The following is a 20629-nucleotide window of genomic DNA, read 5'->3' on the forward strand; positions in this document are numbered from 1 at the left end:
CCTCATGGCTTGGTTTTTGCTCTGACATGCACTGTCAACTGTGGGACCTTATATAGACAGGTGTGTGCCTTTCCAAATCATGCCCAATCAATTTAATTTACCAAAGGCGGACTCCAATCAAATTGTAGGAACATCTCAAGGATAATCAATGGAAACAGGATGCACCTGAGCTCAATTTCGAGTCTCATAGCAAAGGGTCTGAATACTTAAGTAAATAAGGTATTACAAAATATATATATATACACACATTTGCAAAAATGTCTAAAAACCTGTTTTCGCTTTGCCATTATGGGGTATTGTGTGTAGATTGCTGAGGATAATTAAAAAAAAATCAATTTTCCAATAAGGCTGTAACGTAACAAAATGTGGAAAAAGTCAAGGGGTCTGAATACTTTCAGAAGGCACTGTATATTATATATATATACTGTATATACAATTATATTCGTGTTTGTGGATGAATTTACTTCTGCCAGATGCCTTTTATGACGTTTTTGCGCTGAAGACCATTGCGCTACATTGCCCATTGAAGACCATTCAAAATGCCTACAAAAGTAAAAAAACTACCAGGCTACTTCTTGGAAAATGACGCGTCACTTTCATACTGTATATTGTGGCCATTCGGACACAAACATAGATTTTTCTAAATAAGCTGTCATGGATTAAGGAAAATGCAAGGCTGAAACCCCTAACCGGTTGAGGCCGGAATGTTCCAAGTCTTTTTTTACACAAATCAAGTGTGTGATGAAGTTGGAGCGCTACCATGGTAACTGGGGGCCTACACGCTCCTGTGGCGTGGGTGCTAAAGTATAACTGGTGTGCGGAGGTTCGCTCACAATTCAACAATAACCATGACACCTGTATGTGTGAGAATCATATCGCTCTCAAGTCTCTTTTTCAGAGACACTATACTAAATTATAAACTGGGTGGTTCGAGCCCTGAATGCTGATTGGCTGACAGCCGTTGTATCTCAGACCGTATACCACGGGTATGACAAAACATTTATTTTTACTGCTCTAATTACGTTGGTAACCAGTTTATAATAGCAATAAGGCAACTCGGGGGTTTGTGGTATATGGCCAATATACCACGGCTAAGGGCTGTGTCCAGGCACTCCACCGTGGTATATTGGCCATATACAACACCCCCTCGGGCCTTATTGCTTAAATATACTGCAAGATCCTTGGCTCTAGTGCCATTTAAGGAACCCTAATCGCTACGTAGAACTAGGCACAGAAAAACACAAAACACTAGCAGACTGAAGCCAAGCACAAAACCCAAACCCAACAACACCAAAAAGTTCAAACAGAACTCTTACCTGTGGCAGCAGCTGTGGGGCGGTTGAGTCTGGCCGAGCCGGCCCTCTGTAGGGGGTTCTGGGCCTGCTTGCCTGCTACCTGGCTGGTCACCGCTGGAGTCTTCAGCCCTATGGTAGTGAAACCCCATGTCAACAGACAGACTAAACCTAACTGTAGCCTTGTAGCAGAGACTACCAGGTTATAGGGCTAGTGTGGTCTTATGGAGTATCTGTGTAGTAGTGGAGCTTGGGTCTTGAAGGAGAGCTCAGAGATTTAGACTCTGTGTCCACCTCCTACAGGGTACAAGCCCCTGTGTCCACCTACTACAGGGTACAAGCCCCTGTGTCCACCTACTACAGGGTACAAGCCCCTGTGTCCACCTCCTACAGGGTACAAGCCTCTGTGTCCACCTCCTACAGGGTACAAGCCCCTGTGTCCACCTCCTACAGGGTACAAGCCCCTGTGTCCACCTACTACAGGGTACAAGCCCCTGTGTCCACCTCCTACAGGGTACAAGCCTCTGTGTCCACCTCCTACAGGGTACAAGCCTCTGTGTCCACCTACTACCAGGTACAAGCCCATGTGTCCACCTACTACAGGGTACAAGCCTCTGTGTCCACCTCCTACAGGGTACAAGCCTCTGTGTCCACCTCCTACAGGGTACAAGCCCATGTGTCCACCTACTACAGGGTACAAGCCCATGTGTCCACCTACTACAGGGTACAAGCCCCTGTGTCCACCAACTACAGGGTACAAGCCCATGTGTCCACCTCCTACAGGGTACAAGCCCATGTGTCCACCTACTACAGGGTACAAGCCCCTGTGTCCACCAACTACAGGGTACAAGCCTCTCTGTCCACCTACTACAGGGTACAAGCCCCTGTGTCCACAAACTACAGGGTACAAGCCTCTCTGTCTACCTACTACAGGGTACAAGCCCCTGTGTCCACCTACTACAGGGTACAAGCCTCTCTGTCTACCTACTACAGGGTACAAGCCCCTGTGTCCACAAACTACAGGGTACAAGCCTCTCTGTCCACCTACTACAGGGTACAAGCCCCTGTGTCCACCTACTACAGGGTACAAGCCCCTGTGTCCACCAACTACAGGGTACAAGCCTCTCTGTCCACCTACTACAGGGTACAAGCCCCTGTGTCCACCAACTACAGGGTACAAGCCTCTCTGTCCACCTACTACAGGGTACAAGCTGAGGTTGGATAGAGAAACACCTCATAATCACCTGGGCCCAGCTTTTCAAAAAGTTATCTATCTGGATTTCCTCTATCGGATAGGATTAAATCCATAGAAATATAATTAATAGAACGGAAGAATCACTGACTTGAATGAGGACTTGAATGAGGACTCCTATCCGGTTGCTGAAATCCGGAGAGATAACTTTTGAAAAACTGGGCCCTGTAGACTGCTACTCAATGGGAATCGGAGGATGATGGGTCATTTGGGCCACGGGGAGGGAAAGGATTATGTTGAAATATGATTTTAGAAACTAACCATATCCTCAACTAGATATAGTTAGATAAACAGCTAGTCTGTTGATATTTGGTTTGGTATTGTCCAATATAGTGGGAAAAAATGTCTAGATATTTGTGGGAATTGAGAGAGTTGAGGGAATATCCAGGAATTGAGAAAGTTGAGTTGCTAAAACCAATGAGAAAATCAGACTGACCTAGATACAATGGAATAAAACATCTTGGTGCTCATATAATGTTTACACTTCAACCCAGCAGAAATCCACAGGGAAAATCAACTAACATACCGACTACTGTATCCATTAACTGTCAGTGGTCACTGCTACCATGGCAACATGACGTCGCTACAGCAGATGTACTGTTCTCCATCTACCCCGAGCTAATATTATTCATATCCAGTGGGCACTTTCAGAGGCCATAGAAATAAACATATATTCTATACTGTGCATTCGGAAAGTATTCAGACCCCTTCCCTTTTTCCACATTTTGTTACGTTACAGCCTTATTCTAAAATTCATCTACACACAATACCCCATAATAACAAAGCGAAAACTGTTTTTTTTAGACATTTTTGCAAATGTCTAATTTTCTTTCTTCAGAAAATACCTTATTTACATAAGTATTCAGACCTTTTGCTATGAGACTCGAAATTGAGCTCAGTTACATCCTGTTTCCATTGATCATCCTTGAGATGTTTCTACAACCTGATTGGAGTCCACCTGTGGTAAATTCAATTGATTGGACATGATTTGGAAAGGCACACACCTGTCTATATAAGGTCCCACAGTTGACAGTGCATGTCAGAGCAAAAACCAAGCCATGAGGTCGAAGGAATTGTCCGTAGAGCTCCGAGACAGGATTGTGTCAAGGCACAGATCTGGGGAAGGGTACCAAAACATTTCTGCAGCATTGAAGGTTCCCAAGAACACAGTGGCCTCCATAATTCTTAAATGGAAGAAGTTTAGAACCACCAAGACTCTTCATAGATCTGGCCACCCGGCAAAACTGAGCAATCTGGGGAGAAGAGCCTTGGTCAGGGAGGTGACCAAGAATCCGATGGTCACTCTGACAGAGCTCCAGAGTTCCTCTGTGGAGATGGGTTAAACTTCCAGAAGGACAACCATCTCTGTAGCACTCCACCAATCAAGCCTTTATGGTAGAGTGGCCAGACGGAAGCCACTCCTCAGTAAAGGGCACATGACAGCCCGCTTGGAGTTTGCCAAAAGGCACCTAAAGGACTCTCAGACCATGAGAAACAAGATTCTCTGGTCTGATGAAACCAAGATTGAACTCTTTGGCCTGAATGCCAAGCGCCACGTCTGGAGGAAACCTGGCACCATCCCTACGGGAATGCATGGTGGTGGCAGCATCATGCTGTGGGGATGTTTTTCTGCGGCAGGGACTGGGAGACTAGTCAGGATTGAGGGAAAGATGAACGGAGCAAAGTACAGAGAGATCCTTGATGAAAACCTTCTCCAGAGCGCTCAGACTGGGGAGAAGGTTCACCTTCCAACAGGACAACCACCCTAAGCACACAGCCAAGACAACGCAGGAGTGGCTTCGGGACAAGTCTCTGAATGTCCTTGAGTGTCCCAGCCAGAGCCCGGACTTGAACCCGATCGAACATCTCTGGAGAGACCTGAAAATATTTGTGCAGCGACGCTCCCCATCCAACCTGACAGAGCTTGAGAGGATCTGCAGAGAAGAATGGGAGAAACTCCCCAAATACAGGTTTGCCAAGCTTGTAGCGTCATACCCAAGAAGACTCAAGGCTGTAATCGCTGCCAAAGGTGCTTCAATAAAGTACTTAGTAAAGGGTCTGAATACTTATGTAAATGTAATATTTATGTTTTTTATTTTTATAAAAATGTCTAAAAACCTGTTTTTGCTTTGTTATTATGGGGTATTGTGTGTGGATTGATGAAGGGAAAAAAACAATTTAATCCATTTTAGAATAAGGCTGTAACGTAACAAAATGTGGAAACAGTCAAGGGGTCTGAATACTTTCCAAATGCACTGTATAACCAATATAAGGGGGTGCTATATTCATTGACAACACAGGGACTGAGGTTGGTTGGTAATACAATCCTGGTTCTGTAATATTCCAAACTATGGGGTTCTGTTGGAACAGCACATTGGGTCTGATCAGAAGAAACGAACACATTTGAATACGAATATGTCCATTTTTGAGCTAAAAGACATTCAAGTCAAGGAGATGGCGTATGTATGTGTGTGTGTGTGTGTGTTTAAATCAAAGCACCAGATGAGACATCATCATCTGGGTTAAATAAGACTATTCCATCTGATACTGATCAGAGAAACACATCAAAGACAGTGAAACTGATTCATTAGTGAAACTGATTAGTAATGTTGAGCACATTTAGACACATCTGCACATGTTTAAATGCTAACTATGCTTAGGCCATCAGACTTAAAGTGATAGGCCTCAAAATCAAAAGGTTAGTGAGTGAAAGTAAGCATACACCAAGGATCTGTGGAAGTATTGTGTGTGTGTGTGTGTGCTCACCTGTTGCAGTGCTTCTCCCTGGTAGTGAGGGGGCTCTGGTTCGGAACCCCAGTGGGTTGCTGGGGGCCTTAACCGACCCCTGGGTGACCCCTGGAGCGGTAGGCCGGCTGGGCCTCTCCTCTGGCTTACAGCACCCGACCACTGGAGCTGGGACTAGGACAGAGAAAGACAGGGATGATCAGTTAATACTAGAATTAAGAAATAACTCATACAAATATAGTCTATTAACCACTTGGAAATAGACTGAAACTCATTCAAACCTCACTCAACTGTATTTGGTTTAGTTTGAGTTGTTCAATACTCAAAGATGATTGGCTTGCACGTGCAACTTCAGCACACACAACATTCTATAATAGAATTGTGTTATTTGACGTGTGTCTTTTTTGACACGCAAAGACCCAAATGGCGTTCCACACTTCAATACTGAAAGATAGTTCTACTGTATCAAAACTGAAATAGTCTCCTTTGTGAATAACTGTGTGTGGGCAGATAGAGAACCTCTCACAGCCCAAACATCAGAAAGGAAAACGCAATCATCTCTACACTGTTTACACCACATAATTCCCCTCGTTAAACTAAATGCACATAATGCCGATTTCCCACCAAAGGGGAATAATTTCTGGTCCTAATTATCTACATGATTACAATCATTAGGCAACTGATTACCAATGTCTCAAAACGCTGCATAAACAATATTATCTGCATTTGTGACAGCCGCCTGTAGCTCAATTAGAGCAATGGGAAACAATTATGTTTATGCAGTTAAGGTGCAATGGTAGATTGATTTGAGTGATCACTATGTGTGTGTGTGTGATTATTTTCTCTGTAAACAGAGGTGGCGCATCGCCATATGAACAGTATCTTGGTCGTCATCTGATCACCACGACAACCTGCTCATCCAACAGTAACCATAGGTCTTCTACCTCGGCGGTGAGTCATTGCAGTGAGAGTGTGAGAGAGAGAGAGAGAGAGTGTGTGAAAGTGTGCATGTGTGGAGAGAGAGAGCGAGTGCGAGAAGAGTGAGAGAGTGCATGAGAGCGATGGAGAGGAGAGAGAGAGAGAGAGAGAAAGAGAGAGACGGAGAGAGAGAGAGAATGAGAGAGACGGAGAGAGAGAGAGAGAGAGAGAGAGAGAGAAGGAAAAAACATGTTTCCCTTTTCTCTACTGTTCTGTCACTAAAGGAATTCCAGGTTTCCAAGACATTACTCCAGCAGGTCTTCCCCACCCCCCTCTTCTTTCTCTTCAACAGAGTGGTGGATGTACTGTAGTGAACAAACACAACCATTGACCATCTATCCCCATTTAGTCCAAGTCACACAGGGAGGCCATGTGATGCTGCTGATAAGCATTATTCAGACTTATCCCATTAGACCAATATAATACTGGGCTATTACATGAAACTATTAGATAGTAATAGAAACCTCACTGTCAAACTCAACTCTACACGTTCAATGTGTTGTGTGTTGGTTTAAGTATAGATTTCCTGATAAACTGAGATACAGCAACTACACATTATCCAGTATTGACTGGTTCAGTATAGCAAGCTAACACTGGTGGAGCTTATTGACTCAAAATGCCTTTAGGGACATGTACATTAAATCAGTGCAGACCTGACAGCAGGTCTGTACAATAAGCATGTAGACTTTCTGGAAACTAATATTTACTCCCTGAAATGAGTTAAATAAATGTGTGTGAGTAAGAGTCAGTCCTCACCCTCCTCCAAACACACCTCAATGTTCCCCAACACACAACCACCACCCAACTGCCACCTCCAACAACTCCCTAACACACAGCCACCACCCAACTGCCACCTCCTACAACTCCCCATCACACAACCACCACCCAACTGCCACCTCCTACAACTCCCTAACACACAGCCACCACCCAACTGCCACCTCCTACAACTCCCCATCACACAACCACCACCCAACTGCCACCTCCTACAACTCCCCATCACACAACCACCACCCAACTGCCACCTCCTACAACTCCCCATCACACAACCACCACCCAACTGCCACCTCCTACAACTCCCTAACACACAACCACCACCCAACTGCCACCTCCTACAACTCCCCATCACACAACCACCACCCAACTGCCACCTCCTACAACTCCCCATCACACAACCACCACCCAACTGCCACCTCCTACAACTCCCCATCACACAACCACCACCCAACTGCCACCTCCTACAACTCCCTAACACACAACCACCACCCAACTGCCACCTCCTACAACTCCCCATCACACAACCACCACCCAACTGCCACCTCCTACAACTCCCTAACACACAACCACCACCCAACTGCCACCTCCTACAACTCCCCATCACACAACCACCACCCAACTGCCACCTCCTACAACTCCCTAACACACAACCACCACCCAACTGCCACCTCCTACAACTCCCTAACACACAACCACCACCCAACTGCCACCTCCTACAACTCCCCATCACACAACCACCACCCAACTGCCACCTCCTACAACTCCCCATCACACAACCACCACCCAACTGCCACCTCCTACAACTCCCTAACACACAACCACCACCCAACTGCCACCTCCTACAACTCCCTAACACACAACCACCACCCAACTGCCACCTCCTACAACTCCCCATCACACAACCACCACCCAACTGCCACCTCCTACAACTCCCCATCACACAACCACCACCCAACTGCCACCTCCTACAACTCCCTAACACACAACCACCACCCAACTGCCACCTCCTACAACTCCCCATCACACAACCACCACCCAACTGCCACCTCCTACAACTCCCTAACACACAACCACCACCCAACTGCCACCTCCTACAACTCCCCATCACACAACCACCACCCAACTGCCACCTCCTACAACTCCCTAACACACAGCCACCACCCAACTGCCACCTCCTACAACTCCCTAACACACAACCACCACCCAACTGCCACCTCCTACAACTCCCCATCACACAACCACCACCCAACTGCCACCTCCTACAACTCCCTAACACACAACCACCACCCAACTGCCACCTCCTACAACTCCCTAACACACAACCACCACCCAACTGCCACCTCCTACAACTCCCCATCACACAACCACCACCCAACTGCCACCTCCTACAACTCCCCATCACACAACCACCACCCAACTGCCACCTCCTACAACTCCCCAACACACAACCACCACCCAACTGCCACCTCCTACAACTCCCCATCACACAACCACCACCCAACTGCCACCTCCTACAACTCCCCAACACACAACCACCACCCAACTGCCACCTCCTACAACTCCCCAGCAGCTACAGTAGATGACAGTAGATATGGAGAGGAGGATGTGCAGGACCAGATGTAATCCAGAGGTTTATGGTGCCGTCCAGACAAAGCCCCCGGGGATATGTGGGTCAGGAGAGTACCCTGTCCGCCTCTCTGATCATATACATATTAACACACACACACACACACACACACACACAGAGCCTGGGCAGATGTGAACTCTGACCTCGATAGAGAAAGCAGGAATGCCACGGCAACGAGGGGCCAGATTCACGCTGACATTCTCTTCAGAGAGTCAAATGGCAGGGGAGACTCATGGAGAGTGTGTGTGTGTCTGAGAGAGCTAATGTCTAGAGGAGGATGTGAATCACCAGCAACAGGAAGACCACACCAATGAAAACCCCTGCTTGCACACTGTGTGTGTGTGTGTGTGTGTGTGTGTGTGTGTGTGTGTGTGTGTGTGTGTGTGTGTGTGTGAAGGCCTTCTGTGGTTGAGCAATGTAGGAAGAATAACAATACATTTTTAAATTTTAGTCATTTTAGCAGACACTCTTATCCAGAGCGACTTACAGTTAGTGAGTGAATACATTTTCATACGCACGCACACACACACAGTCTCACCTTTGCTGGGGGCTGCTGGAGATCCATTACTCTCCCTGGCGGCGCTGCCCAGAGAAGACGAGCTAAGGCTTGTGGGTAGGTTCTTCACGGGCAGTTTGGACGCGGTGGCGGTGGGGGCAGGCCGAGCAGCACCTAACCCCTGGTTGACCGACGGCTTTGGGTTAGAGGTCACCACAGTAGGGGCAGCCAATCCTGAGGGTCTGTCTGTGACACGCGGCTTGGGGATACCTGGGAAATGTAGGAAAGGACCAACAGGGTTCATCAGTTTCAGTGCAGGTTTTGGGAGAAGTATTCACGTCTGTATCAGAGTATTAATCAATGTCGATAATATAAATATGTCAGTATACTTAAGCAATAAGGCACGAGGGGGTGTGGTATATGGCCAATATACCACGGCTAAGGGCTGTTCTTACGCATAACGCAACGCGGAGTGCCTGGATACAGCCCTTAGCCGTGGTATATTGGCCATATACTACAAACCCCAGAGGTGCTTTATAGCTATTATAAACTGGTTACCAACGTAATTAGAGCAGTAAAAATAAAATGTTTTGTCACACCCATGGTATACGGTCTGATATACCACGGCTGTCAGCCAATCAGCATTCATGTGTACATGTGTATCCATGACAACGCCCTGAGTGGACCTGTGGGTTCAGCCACCATCGGCTTTGCTCATCAGAGACAGCAAAGAGAGGAAGAGCCTGCTGTGTAGAGATTAGTAGTAGGATAACAATGATCTATTGTATGGTCAGTTTGACGTTTTCCCTCATGATGGTCAGGGTTCGGACTGGAGCAGGGAAAGCTGGTCCTGGATCTGTGTGTATACGAAACGTCTAGCTCAAGCTGTTAGATATTTCAGTAACACCACTGAATAGACCTCCTGTGTACAGTTTTAGTTACCACCAAAATAACCCTTTGACAACGAACTGGTTTGGTGTAAAAAACATACTGTATTTTACACTCAGTTGACCAAACGTTAGGTACACCTTCCTAATATTGAGTTACACCCCCTTTTGCCCTCAGAACAGCCTCGATTCGTCCTCTACTCTACAAGGTGTCGAAAGCGTTCCACAGGGATACTGGCCCATGTTGACTCCAATGCTTCCCACAGTTGTGTCAATTTGGCTGGATGTCCTTTGGGTGGCGGACCATTCTTGATACACATGGGAAACTTTAGAACGTGAAAAACCCAGCAGCGTTGCAGTTCTTGACACAAACTGGTGCGCCTGGCACCTACTACCATACCCCGTTCAAAGGCACTTCAATCTTTTGTCTTGCCCATTCACCCTCTGAATGGCACACATACACAATCCATGTCTCAATTGTCTCAAGGCTTAAAAATCATCAACACTGATTGAAGTGGATTTAACAAGTGACATCAATAAGGGATCATAGCTTTCACCTGGATTCACCTGGTCAGTCTATGCCATGGAAAGAGCATAATGTTTTGTATACTCAGTGTATAATTGAGAACTGTGTGTTGGTTGCCTGAATATCTTAGGAAGACACAAATAGACATGTTTATGTTACCTAGGCAACATTTGGAGCTCTGTGTGTTCACCTCGTGGTGAGTGTTCACAACAAGGTAAGAATGAACACAAGCACAAGCATTTCTTTGAACACAAGCATGTTGCCTCAGTAACCACATATGACATTTGGGAACAAATGATGGTGATTGAGTAACAGACAGCCTTTGAACTTTTATTTGTGTGGAGAAGGTTTCTGAATGTGCCTCTCAAAGGCGCCTTTTCAACATGGCCAGAGTTCGGGGTCAAATTTGGCACAGTTTTTTCAGAAACAAGCAAACTATTGTCCACTCAGAATTTGACGTTTTCCGACAGATTCATTCTTCCACACACACCCCCTCATATCCGATCCGCTCCCGAATTTTATGCACTTTTCTCTCTATGCGTATTCTGACCTTAAACTTAAGCATGAGAATAGCATGCTATTCACCTGCTATTCGTTTGGGGTGGAGATTGAATTACATTTTAGTCATTTAGCAGACGCTCTTATCCAGAGCGACTTACAGTTAGTGAGTGCATACATTTTCATACTGGCCCCCCGTGGGAAACGAACCCACAACCCTGGCGTTGCAAGCGCCATGCTCTACCAACTTAGCTACAGGGGACATAAATAAATAAATGAAGGAGTGGCGGAGGTGTGTCTACAGATACGCCGTATTCTGACCTTGACTTCATTCCCTCTTAAGTCCACCCCCTTTACGAGCAGGAAACCATGAATAAGGTCAACCACACATATTCAGGTGCCAATTTACTGATAGTTCCCTTCAGGTGGTATAGCATTATCATTACATTGTTTGGTTTACATTCATTTGCTTCCACTGTCAACGCCGTCACGTTCATGTGGTTGTTGCTGACGATCATTAGTAACAGTTGATATAAAAAAAAATGACATGTAGGCGAATTAAATGGTTATGGAGGGGAGCGCAGACCACGCCGTAACAGTCAGAACCTGATGGTTAATGCAGGTAAGTGCAGGCAATAGACGAGGGTGTAGCCTACTATTGTACACTATTCTCCCTATCATAATTCTATGTACAAACATTTTCCAACATTACCATGGGTTACCATGGGTTGAAAAACTGAATATGGCAGTTTTCAGGATGAATCAAACCACTGTATTTTTTATTAAAGGCTCTCCAAACCTGTGTTTTATGATTCATAAATACTTTCCTAACCCTAAATAATCTACAAGATCAGACTATTTTTAAATCTAACAATTGGTGCTAAAACGGGGTGGCAGGTAGCCTAGCGGTTAAGAGTGTTGGGCCAGTAACCGAAAGGTCGCTGGTTCGAATCCCCGAGCCGACTACATGAAAAATCAGCAGATGTGCCCTTGAGCAAGGCACTTAACCCTATTTGCTCCTGTAAGTCGCTCTGGATAAGAGCGTCTGTAAATGTGAAATGGAGACGAAAATGCATGTATTTAGACGGCTTTCTTTCATTGGTCCCTAATATTCCGAACCCATTCTCTCAATATATTCTAGTGAGTCTGTCGACAAAATTACACCGTATTTAAAGGGATGGCTTAAGATAAATGTACTGAAAACCCTACTGAATGAAAATGCCACAAGAAAATCTGTTGGCCAGCAAGTGGGAGGGTTTTCAGCGGTTGAATAAAATGTATTCAGCCACACCTGCAGAGCGCGTTACGCGACTGAATAAGGTAAGTCTGAATACCAAATACTGAGAAGTGAGTAAGAAAGGCGCACATTTTCTAAGTCTGAATCGGCCTCTTGGAGACTAGATGGAAGACAACATGTTGATGTCTCACATAACTAAGACTACGTCCCAAATGACACCCTATTCCCTATATAGTGCACTAAGTTTTACTAGGGCCCATAAGGCTCTTGTCAAAAGCAGTGCACTATATAGGGAATAGGGTACCATTTGGGACTCACTCCAAATGACCCACATCACACATTTAAGTCATTTAGCAGACGCAAGAAAAGAAAGCCTTTTGTGTGTATGGGGACACAGAGGAACAAACATTAGATCAAACCCCTCGGGCAAAAGGAAGAGAGGACCCGAAAGAAAGAAATAATCCAAAAAGAAGGAAGAAGGAGAGAAAGACACAAAGAGAGAGTGAGAGAGACAGAGAGAGAGAGAGACAGAGAGAGAGAGAGAGAGAGAGAGAGAGAGACAGAGACAGAGACATAGAGAGAGAGAGAGAGAGACAGAGAGAGCGACAGAGAGAGAGAGAGACAGAGAGAGAGATACATAGAGAGAGATACATAGAGAGAGAGACAGACAGAGAAAGAGAGAGAGAAGGAGAGAGAAAGAGAGAGACAGAGAGAGAGAGAGAGAGAGAGAGAGAGTGAGAGAGACAGAGAGAGAGAGACAGAGACAGAGACAGAGAGAGAGAGAGAGAGAGAGAGAGAGTGAGAGAGACAGAGAGAGACAGAGACAGAGAGAGAGAGAGAGAGAGAGACAGAGACAGAGAGAGAGACAAGGTTACATATGCTTTCAACTTCCTCTGAGGACACACTGAGAGGGAAGTTGGAGTAAAATTAGACCCCAGACACATGCAAGGTCACAGGCAAACACACACAGTCAGTCTCCCATTTTAAATGGCTCTTAAAAGATGCAGTAGGCTACATGTGGTGAGGGAACATGATGTAACAGACAGAGAGAGAGAGACAGAGACAGAGACAGAGAGAGAGAGAGAGAGAGAGAGAGAGAGAGAGAGAGAGAGAGAGAGAGAGAGAGAGAAAATAGAGAGAGTGAGTTATCTTATGTAACTGTGCAGCACTGAGACAGACCCAAGCAGAAACACACAGTCTGGAGATCCACACGCCCGCCCGCCCGCCCGCCCGCAACTTGACAAAGTGAAGAAATGACAGTGTAGAACAGACATTGCTGTGTGTGTACAGACTTGAAACTGTGCGTGAGAGAATGTGTGTGTGTGTGCTTGTGAGGTGCAGTGGACCGTGAAAAGCATTTTAACTGTCAGCTCTGCAGTGTCAGAGACAAGGACACTTTAAACACACACTCTGGTTTGGGTGAACAAGACACACACTCGTACGCGCCACACACACACACACACACACACACAATCAACACAGATCAGATCAAGACAATCAGACAGAAACAAACACATGGAGCAACAGAGAGATCGTGTGTGTGTGTGTGTGTGTGTGTGTGTGTGTACTCACCAGCTGGCTGACTTGGTCGTCCTCTCGGTGGAGACCCACTCCCAGTGGTCTGGCCGTCTTTCCCCGTCGTAGGAGGAGCAGGAGGGGGCAGCCTGGAGCCAAGACTCCCTCCTACTGGAGCTGGAGAGGTGGGAGACAGGGAGGGTCCCCCAGTGTTGCTCGCTCCCCCGGCCCCCCTGCCCTTGACCTGTGGCAGCTGCCTGGCCGATGAGGTCCCCAGCTTGGAGGAGACCTTCTGCAGAAAGAGCTGTCGTTTAGTTACCGCGTCCCAGCCCATGGGGCCCAGCTCGGAGCTGCGCACCGAGACCATGGTGTTGGCCATTACAGAGTCGGAGGCAGAAATGTGGAAGTAGACGCACACAGGCAGGAGGAGTGAGAAGGAGGGGGAGGAGAGAGAGAGAGAGGGAGGGAGGAGGAAGGAAGGGGAAATAGGAGTAGGCTGGAACTCTGAGGTAAAAAATGTTGCTATTGTACTACATTCCCTCTGGGATTCACTGCTGGGACCAGTTTCTCTCTCTCTTTCTTTCCTCCCTCATTCTTTCCTCTCCCTCTTTCAAATTCCTCCCTCTTTCGTCTTCTATAAACACAGGGTACATATGGAGTGAGTTTGCAGGCGAGTTTTCAAAGAAAATACTTAACTGACTACTATAAATGTTCCGACTATTCTTAGGCTGTTCAGAACAGTTTGACAAATGGCTTTTGCCTTCATATGAGAAGTGTCTGAGAAACAAATCTGTCCTGAGGACAGTTTCAAACTGAGAACAGAATGTGGCGGAACATTCTCAACAACCGACGTGTCACACACACACACAGATGTCAAGACATTCCATAGAAAATGATTGGGCTCGCTGCACTTCATGTTGTCGTTCAACAGAACCCAAAAACAAAAACCGTCTGTGTTCAATGTTCAACAGTATAACTGGTCTTGAAAACGCTCTGCAGTGAATGATACAGTTGACATTTAAACCCAAAGCCCTCTAGCCAGGGATTACTTAAGCCTGAATAACAACATAGTTAAGTCATGTGATGACATGCTCACAGCCAGACTTCAGACTTGCCTGAGCAACTATTCAATCACGCCACTCACAAACACAGGAAGAGTTGAAACCTGTCAATGGTTTTAAAGGAAAAATGCCAACAAAAAACCACTCCCTCACCTAAAACCACTGCTCCAAACCGTTTAGGGATGAAACCAGCCTTGGGTTTGGTCTATACATGCGTCATATCATCATGATAAAGTACAGTATGTTCCTGGTGACTGCAAATCTCAGTCAGTTCACTAACAGGCCCTGTTGTGGATACTAAAAATACATCCTTCCTAACTTCTTGGAGGAAATCACTGATCTGACCAAGTTGAATTGGGTGAGGGCAATCTGGTGTGGGGTCTTCTATCATGTGACGTACTGATCAGTGTTTACATCAAGGGAGAGAGAGAGAGAGAGAGAGAGAGAGAGAGAGAGAGAGAGAGAGAGAGAGAGAGAGAGAGAGAGAGAGAGAGAGAGAGAGAGAGAGAGAGAGAGAGAGAGAGAGAGAGAGAGAGAGAGAGAGAGAGAGAGAGAGAGAGAGAGAGAGAGAGAGAGAGAGAGAGAGAGAGCTAGAGACAGAGAGAGAGAGAGAGAGAGAGAGAGCTAGAGACAGAGAGAGACAGAGAGAGAGAGAGAGAGAACACACACTACTTACCGTGCCGTTGCTTCTCCTTTGTTCTGCAGGCGTCTCACCCCCTGCTCCCTCTGTAGTGTCCTCTCTAGTACACCCTCCTGTAGTACCCTTCTCTTCTCCATTTGGGACACCCTCTCCAGGGGTCCTCTGGTGCCCATCCACAGCCAACTCTGAACCCAGAGAGCTGCTGGAGGTGGAGCGAATACCATTGGCTACAGTGCCCGTCCTACTCTTCTCTGATTGGTTAGAGACTCTGGGCTCAGCGTTTTGATTGGGTCTGGGTTTGGTGCCCGGCTTCAGCGAAGCTACTTTGGTTTGACCCAAAGACGACCTTTGCCTTTTGACTCCGTCTGGGGCTTTCTTTTCATTGGCTGGAGCAGCTTTTCCCTGCGTCTGATTGGCTGTTCTGGGTGCAGAGGTGGGCCTGGACATGATCTTAGACTTGACGTTCTTCAGGTCGGGTTTGGGGAACCTCTTGATGTCAGTCTTACCAGGTTTGGATGTTGTGGTGACCGTTGTCTTGGCGATGGCGGCGTTCAGTTTGACCCGAGTTGCACCCGGGTGTTGCTTGGTCTTGCGGAAGCCGGGGCTCGCACCCTGGGACCCTTCGTTTGGAGACTGGGGAACGGTAAAGGGGGACACTGCCAAATCCACACCCTTGGAGACTTGTACTGGGGTGGAGGTCTGGGAGATGACGGTGAAGCCTTGAGAATCAGGAGACACTATAGTCTCACTGAGAATAACCTCTAGTGCCACACCAGGCTCAGTGTCTGCTGCCTCCCCCATGGGGAGAACATCCAGAGGGCAGGCCTCCTCGGGCAGATCCACTCCCACCTGAACCGCCTCTCTATCGGGCAGACCTGGTGAGCTCCTGCCCCTGGTCTGGAGGTTCTGGAGTTCCATGGTGACGGACCCAGCATGAGGACTCTTCCTCCCCTCAAGGCCCTTACAGAGGTCAGGTAGTGGGGCGGAGAGTGGAGCTTGGATGGGAGCAGTGGTAGAGGGGGAGGCCGTGTCCGAGTCCTCCAGGATGGACACCCCGCTGCTGGGGAGCCGCTCCGAGTCGCTCAGGCTGATTCTCCTCATCACCATGTCCGAGCTCATCGACAGGAACGACCCTTCCTCATCATCTTCAACATCATCATCGTCACCGGGGATCTCCGTGGCCGCAGAGTCCGGAGAAGAGTCCCTTCTCCCACCGCTGTTGCTCGCCACACTGCTGACGTCATCATGGAGATCGCCCTGGATACCGTTGCTATGCTCCCGTATCCCAGCAATGCTCATGGCGAGGGTCAGGTTGTCGTTCCAGGAGTCCTCATCAGCGTCCACGTAGACAGACACCGAGTTCTCGTTGGATTCCGAGAACTCTGTCTGAGGCGGTTCCTCAGCGGGTGAGACGCCGGCCATTTTGATTTGGGTCGTCATCACGCATTCCATGTCGACGTCCAGGCTGCTCAGACTCTGCAGGGAGTCTGGGGAGGAAGAGGAAGAGGAGGAAGAGGAGACAGGGAAAGCATTGCCATTTTGGTCGCCGGTGCGGAGGAGGGGGAGCCTCATTCCGGAGCTGTTCATGCCCCCGACGGGGACGCGTTCCCCGGGCTGAGACACACTCATCTCTGGCCTGGTCCTGGGTGGTGCGTGGGGAAAGCTAATGCTGCTAACTGCTAAAGACCTCAAAACAAGGTCAAACCACTGACAACTCCATGCTTACAGCAACTCTTGTTCATCTACGTAGGCAGACGTCTATTGAGGAAGGTGAGTCATTGATTAAAGCTGACTCAGATCAACTCAATACCAGTGATAAGTAGTCAGTGGTCCCTATAGGCCTAGGAGTCACTGGGAGGTAGATATTGAAGTGCACTTTTGGACTAGAAGTGAGGAGTGGTCCCCTTCTAAGGCCCCTTCAACTGACCCCTTAGTTCAGTCACTGGAGTGGAGTCCATACTCTTCAGAGTCCTCCTTTGAAAACACAACGACAAGGAAACACAGGCATCAATATCACATCACAGTTATCAATTTATTATCTCCAATGCCGATAAGACTTTACTTGACAGTGTCTACGATATGAACATAACAGTTTCATAAACAGAGACAGACAGAGAGAGAGAGCGAGAGAGCATGACAGAGAGAGAGAGAACTCTGCTGCCCTCTGTTGGTCAAATATAGGAAGTGATTAAACTGGATATTACACCACTAAAAATGCACTACAACGCCACACATTTTAACAAAAGCACACAGTGTATCAACATAACCTAATTACTTATGATATGGAAACTCGTGTAATGCTTGAATCCCAAATTCAAAATCATTTTCTCTTGGAAGTATCTTCAAACAACTGATACCCTGCCATTCATACAGTAGGTGGTATTACAATAAGCAGAAATCTGTTGCCATTTAAACCAATGAGGTCAACCAGCTTAGGACAAAATATTCTCCCTTATTAATGAAACTGGCTTTGATACTCATAACCAGGGGAACAGTAAAGATGCTGGAAAGTTGGTCTCTGTATTTAGTATTGATAGGAGGTGACACTACAAAGAGCCTCACCACACTGTTCCAGAAATGGCCTTTCATAAAAGTTACAAACAACAGCTCTGTCGAAGCTTAGGCAATGTTAGAAAGGCCATAGACGTACAGTAGTGTACGTCCCAAATGGCACCCTATTCACCATTTAGTGCACTACTTTTGAGCAGGCCCCATAGCGCTCTGGTCAAAGGTAGTGCAGTAGGGCAGTGTTTCCCAACTCCAGTCCTCCAGTACCCCCAAAAGCACACATTTTTGTTGTAACCCCGGACAACCACACCTGATTCAACTTGTCAACGAATCATCAAGCCCTCAATGAGTTGAATCAGGTGAGTTTGTCTGGGCGACTACAACAAAAATGTGTGCTTTTGGGGGCACTGGAGGACTGGAGTTGGGAAACTCCAGAATAGGGTGCCATTTGGGACATGCGCAGTATGAGGGTGAATGCAGAGACAGAGACTAAACTGAACTAAATGGAGAAACAGAAAAGATCGGGGTGGCATTCATTAGGCACCAAACGTCAGAAAAACAGACAAACATGGTAGGACGACCTGAACTAATCCGATAGGAAAACGTTTTGTTACGTTGCACTTTAATGAACACACCCCAGATATTTTGCACATGATAACGATGAAGAGGAAAGCATGTTTGCTGAGATACTGCAACACCAGATGGAGTCACTTTGCTTTTCCCACGGAAACAACAACAGATATGCAGCAGGTTCCTGAGAGGGAAAGATCCGGAGAGAGAGAGAGAGAGAGAGGAACCTCCATTTAGCTAGCGAGGAACGGCTAGCAGTCCTCTGGGAACACGTGTTATAAACCTTTGGACTACAGATGCGAGAGCTTGGTCTGAACGAGGAACAAACTGCAGCTCCATATCCAAAAACTAAGATAGATAGCTTGTGGTATACAGGCTAAAAGACTCCCACCTGCCTGTCAGTGTGTGTGTGTGTTAATATGGGTCAGAGTGAGAATGAGAGGGGCTATAATAAGGATCAGTTTTATTTTCATATCCAGGACAGTGCTGCTTCAATGAATGGCCCAGCGACAATAGGAAGCATATAGAGCCTATGAGCTCACTACTACACCTAGACAACAGTGAGTGCGACCGATAGTACTGCCTCACCTAGCGTGTTCTCTATAAACTCCACCCCTATTTACCCCAACAACATGGTCAACCCTACTGCACACTCAAACATGATCAACCAACCCAATACTTGTCAGGTTGTCATGGTATGTGAGAATTAGTTCTCAAAGCTGCAATAGGTAACTTTTTGGGCGACCCGACCACATACACATAGAAATGTGAGTTATAGATCTGTTATTCTCATTGAAAGCAAGTCTAAGAAGTGGTAGATCTGTTCTATGTGCGCTATTTCTATGCTTCCCGTTTTTAAGTTTAGTTTTTGCATCTTTTACTTTGGGTTTTGTACACCAGCTTCAAACAGCTGAAAATACAATATTGTTGGTTATGGAAAATATATTTCACAGCGGTTTAGATGGTACAATGATTCTCTATACTTTACTTGCTTGTTTTGTCACATAAACTGAAATGGCGGAGCGATTTCTGCCAAGTGCATCTTTAACTGACTTGCCTGGATGAATATAGGTTGACTAAATAAAACATTTAGGAAGCCATTCATATGCACAATGATGGCATTAACCACTTCATTCAGCAGGCTAATAGGTATTTCTAAATGCCATCACTTTGACATAATGCCATCACGGTTCATCTGATGCGTGGGAAGCAGGTAGTAGCAAATGAAGGGTGTATTCACTGCATCCAGTCAGTGACCATGTCTAACAGTATCCCCTTCCCTCTGCTGTTCTGAGTTGTTACTGATGTTGTGGTGTCTCTTCCCCGGGTGACCCGGTCTCATTTCTAATGCATGAGTTAGGGCTGGGCGGGCGACTGCAGACCTGAGTGTGTGTGTGTGTGTGTGTGTATCACACTGGCCTTATCAAACATGCATTAGCCCGCTGCCGTTGTGGGAACGCTAGCTGACAGGTGAGCTGGTACACCTGAGACAGAGTCCCACTGCCCTTTGGCATTTACCTCAATCCAGGAGGAGGGAGGTACCCCTGTAGCACTGTACAGCTCTACCATGCTGAGGGGGTTGTTAGTGTTTAAGGGTTGTTAGCGCTGAGGTTTAATGTCAAGAGAATTGTGTGTCTCCTATGACAAAAGAGTGTTATGAAGACTTCATGAATGCTATATTTACGCAATAAGGCTTGAGGAGGTGTGGTATATGGCCAATATACCACGGCTAAGGGCTGTTCTTACGCACGACACAACGCGGAGTTCCTGGACACAGCCCTTAGCCGTGGTATATTGGCCATATACCACAAACCCCGAGGTGCCTTATTGCTATTATAAACTGGTTACCAACGTCTGTCATACCCGCGGTATACGGTCTGATATACCACGGCTGTCAGCCAATCAGCATTCAGGGCTCGAACCACCCAGTTTATATTAAGGTTTAGTTGATTGTCAAGGTGTACAACATTGGCAGCTAAGAGCTGATGTGCAGTCCATCTAAATAAATAAACAAATAATTAAA

The 20629-nt window shown here is 46.8% G+C and overlaps 1 protein-coding gene across 5 annotated transcripts in view; it reads right to left on the reverse strand.

Moving 5' to 3' along the window:
- Positions 1 to 20629, reverse strand: part of LOC121558649 (microtubule-associated tumor suppressor 1) — a 78845-nt gene that overhangs the window by 33990 nt on the left and 24226 nt on the right. For 3 of the 5 annotated variants that reach the window (XM_045222788.1, XM_041872061.2, XM_041872063.2), the window contains exons 2-6: positions 15565 to 17502; positions 13885 to 14119; positions 9207 to 9434; positions 5311 to 5463; positions 1317 to 1424 (exon numbers count right to left, since the gene is read on the reverse strand). In XM_045222788.1, the coding sequence (XP_045078723.1) occupies positions 1317 to 1424; positions 5311 to 5463; positions 9207 to 9434; positions 13885 to 14119; positions 15565 to 17157 (2317 nt within the window). In that variant the 5' untranslated portion in view covers positions 17158 to 17502. The remainder of the gene's footprint in view (positions 1 to 1316; positions 1425 to 5310; positions 5464 to 9206; positions 9435 to 13884; positions 14120 to 15564; positions 17503 to 20629) is intronic. The other 2 variants (XM_041872062.2, XM_041872064.2) reach the window with 2 other exon arrangements.

Source organism: Coregonus clupeaformis, chromosome 10, assembly GCF_020615455.1.
Source record: "Coregonus clupeaformis isolate EN_2021a chromosome 10, ASM2061545v1, whole genome shotgun sequence".
Lineage (NCBI taxonomy): Eukaryota > Metazoa > Chordata > Actinopteri > Salmoniformes > Salmonidae > Coregonus > Coregonus clupeaformis.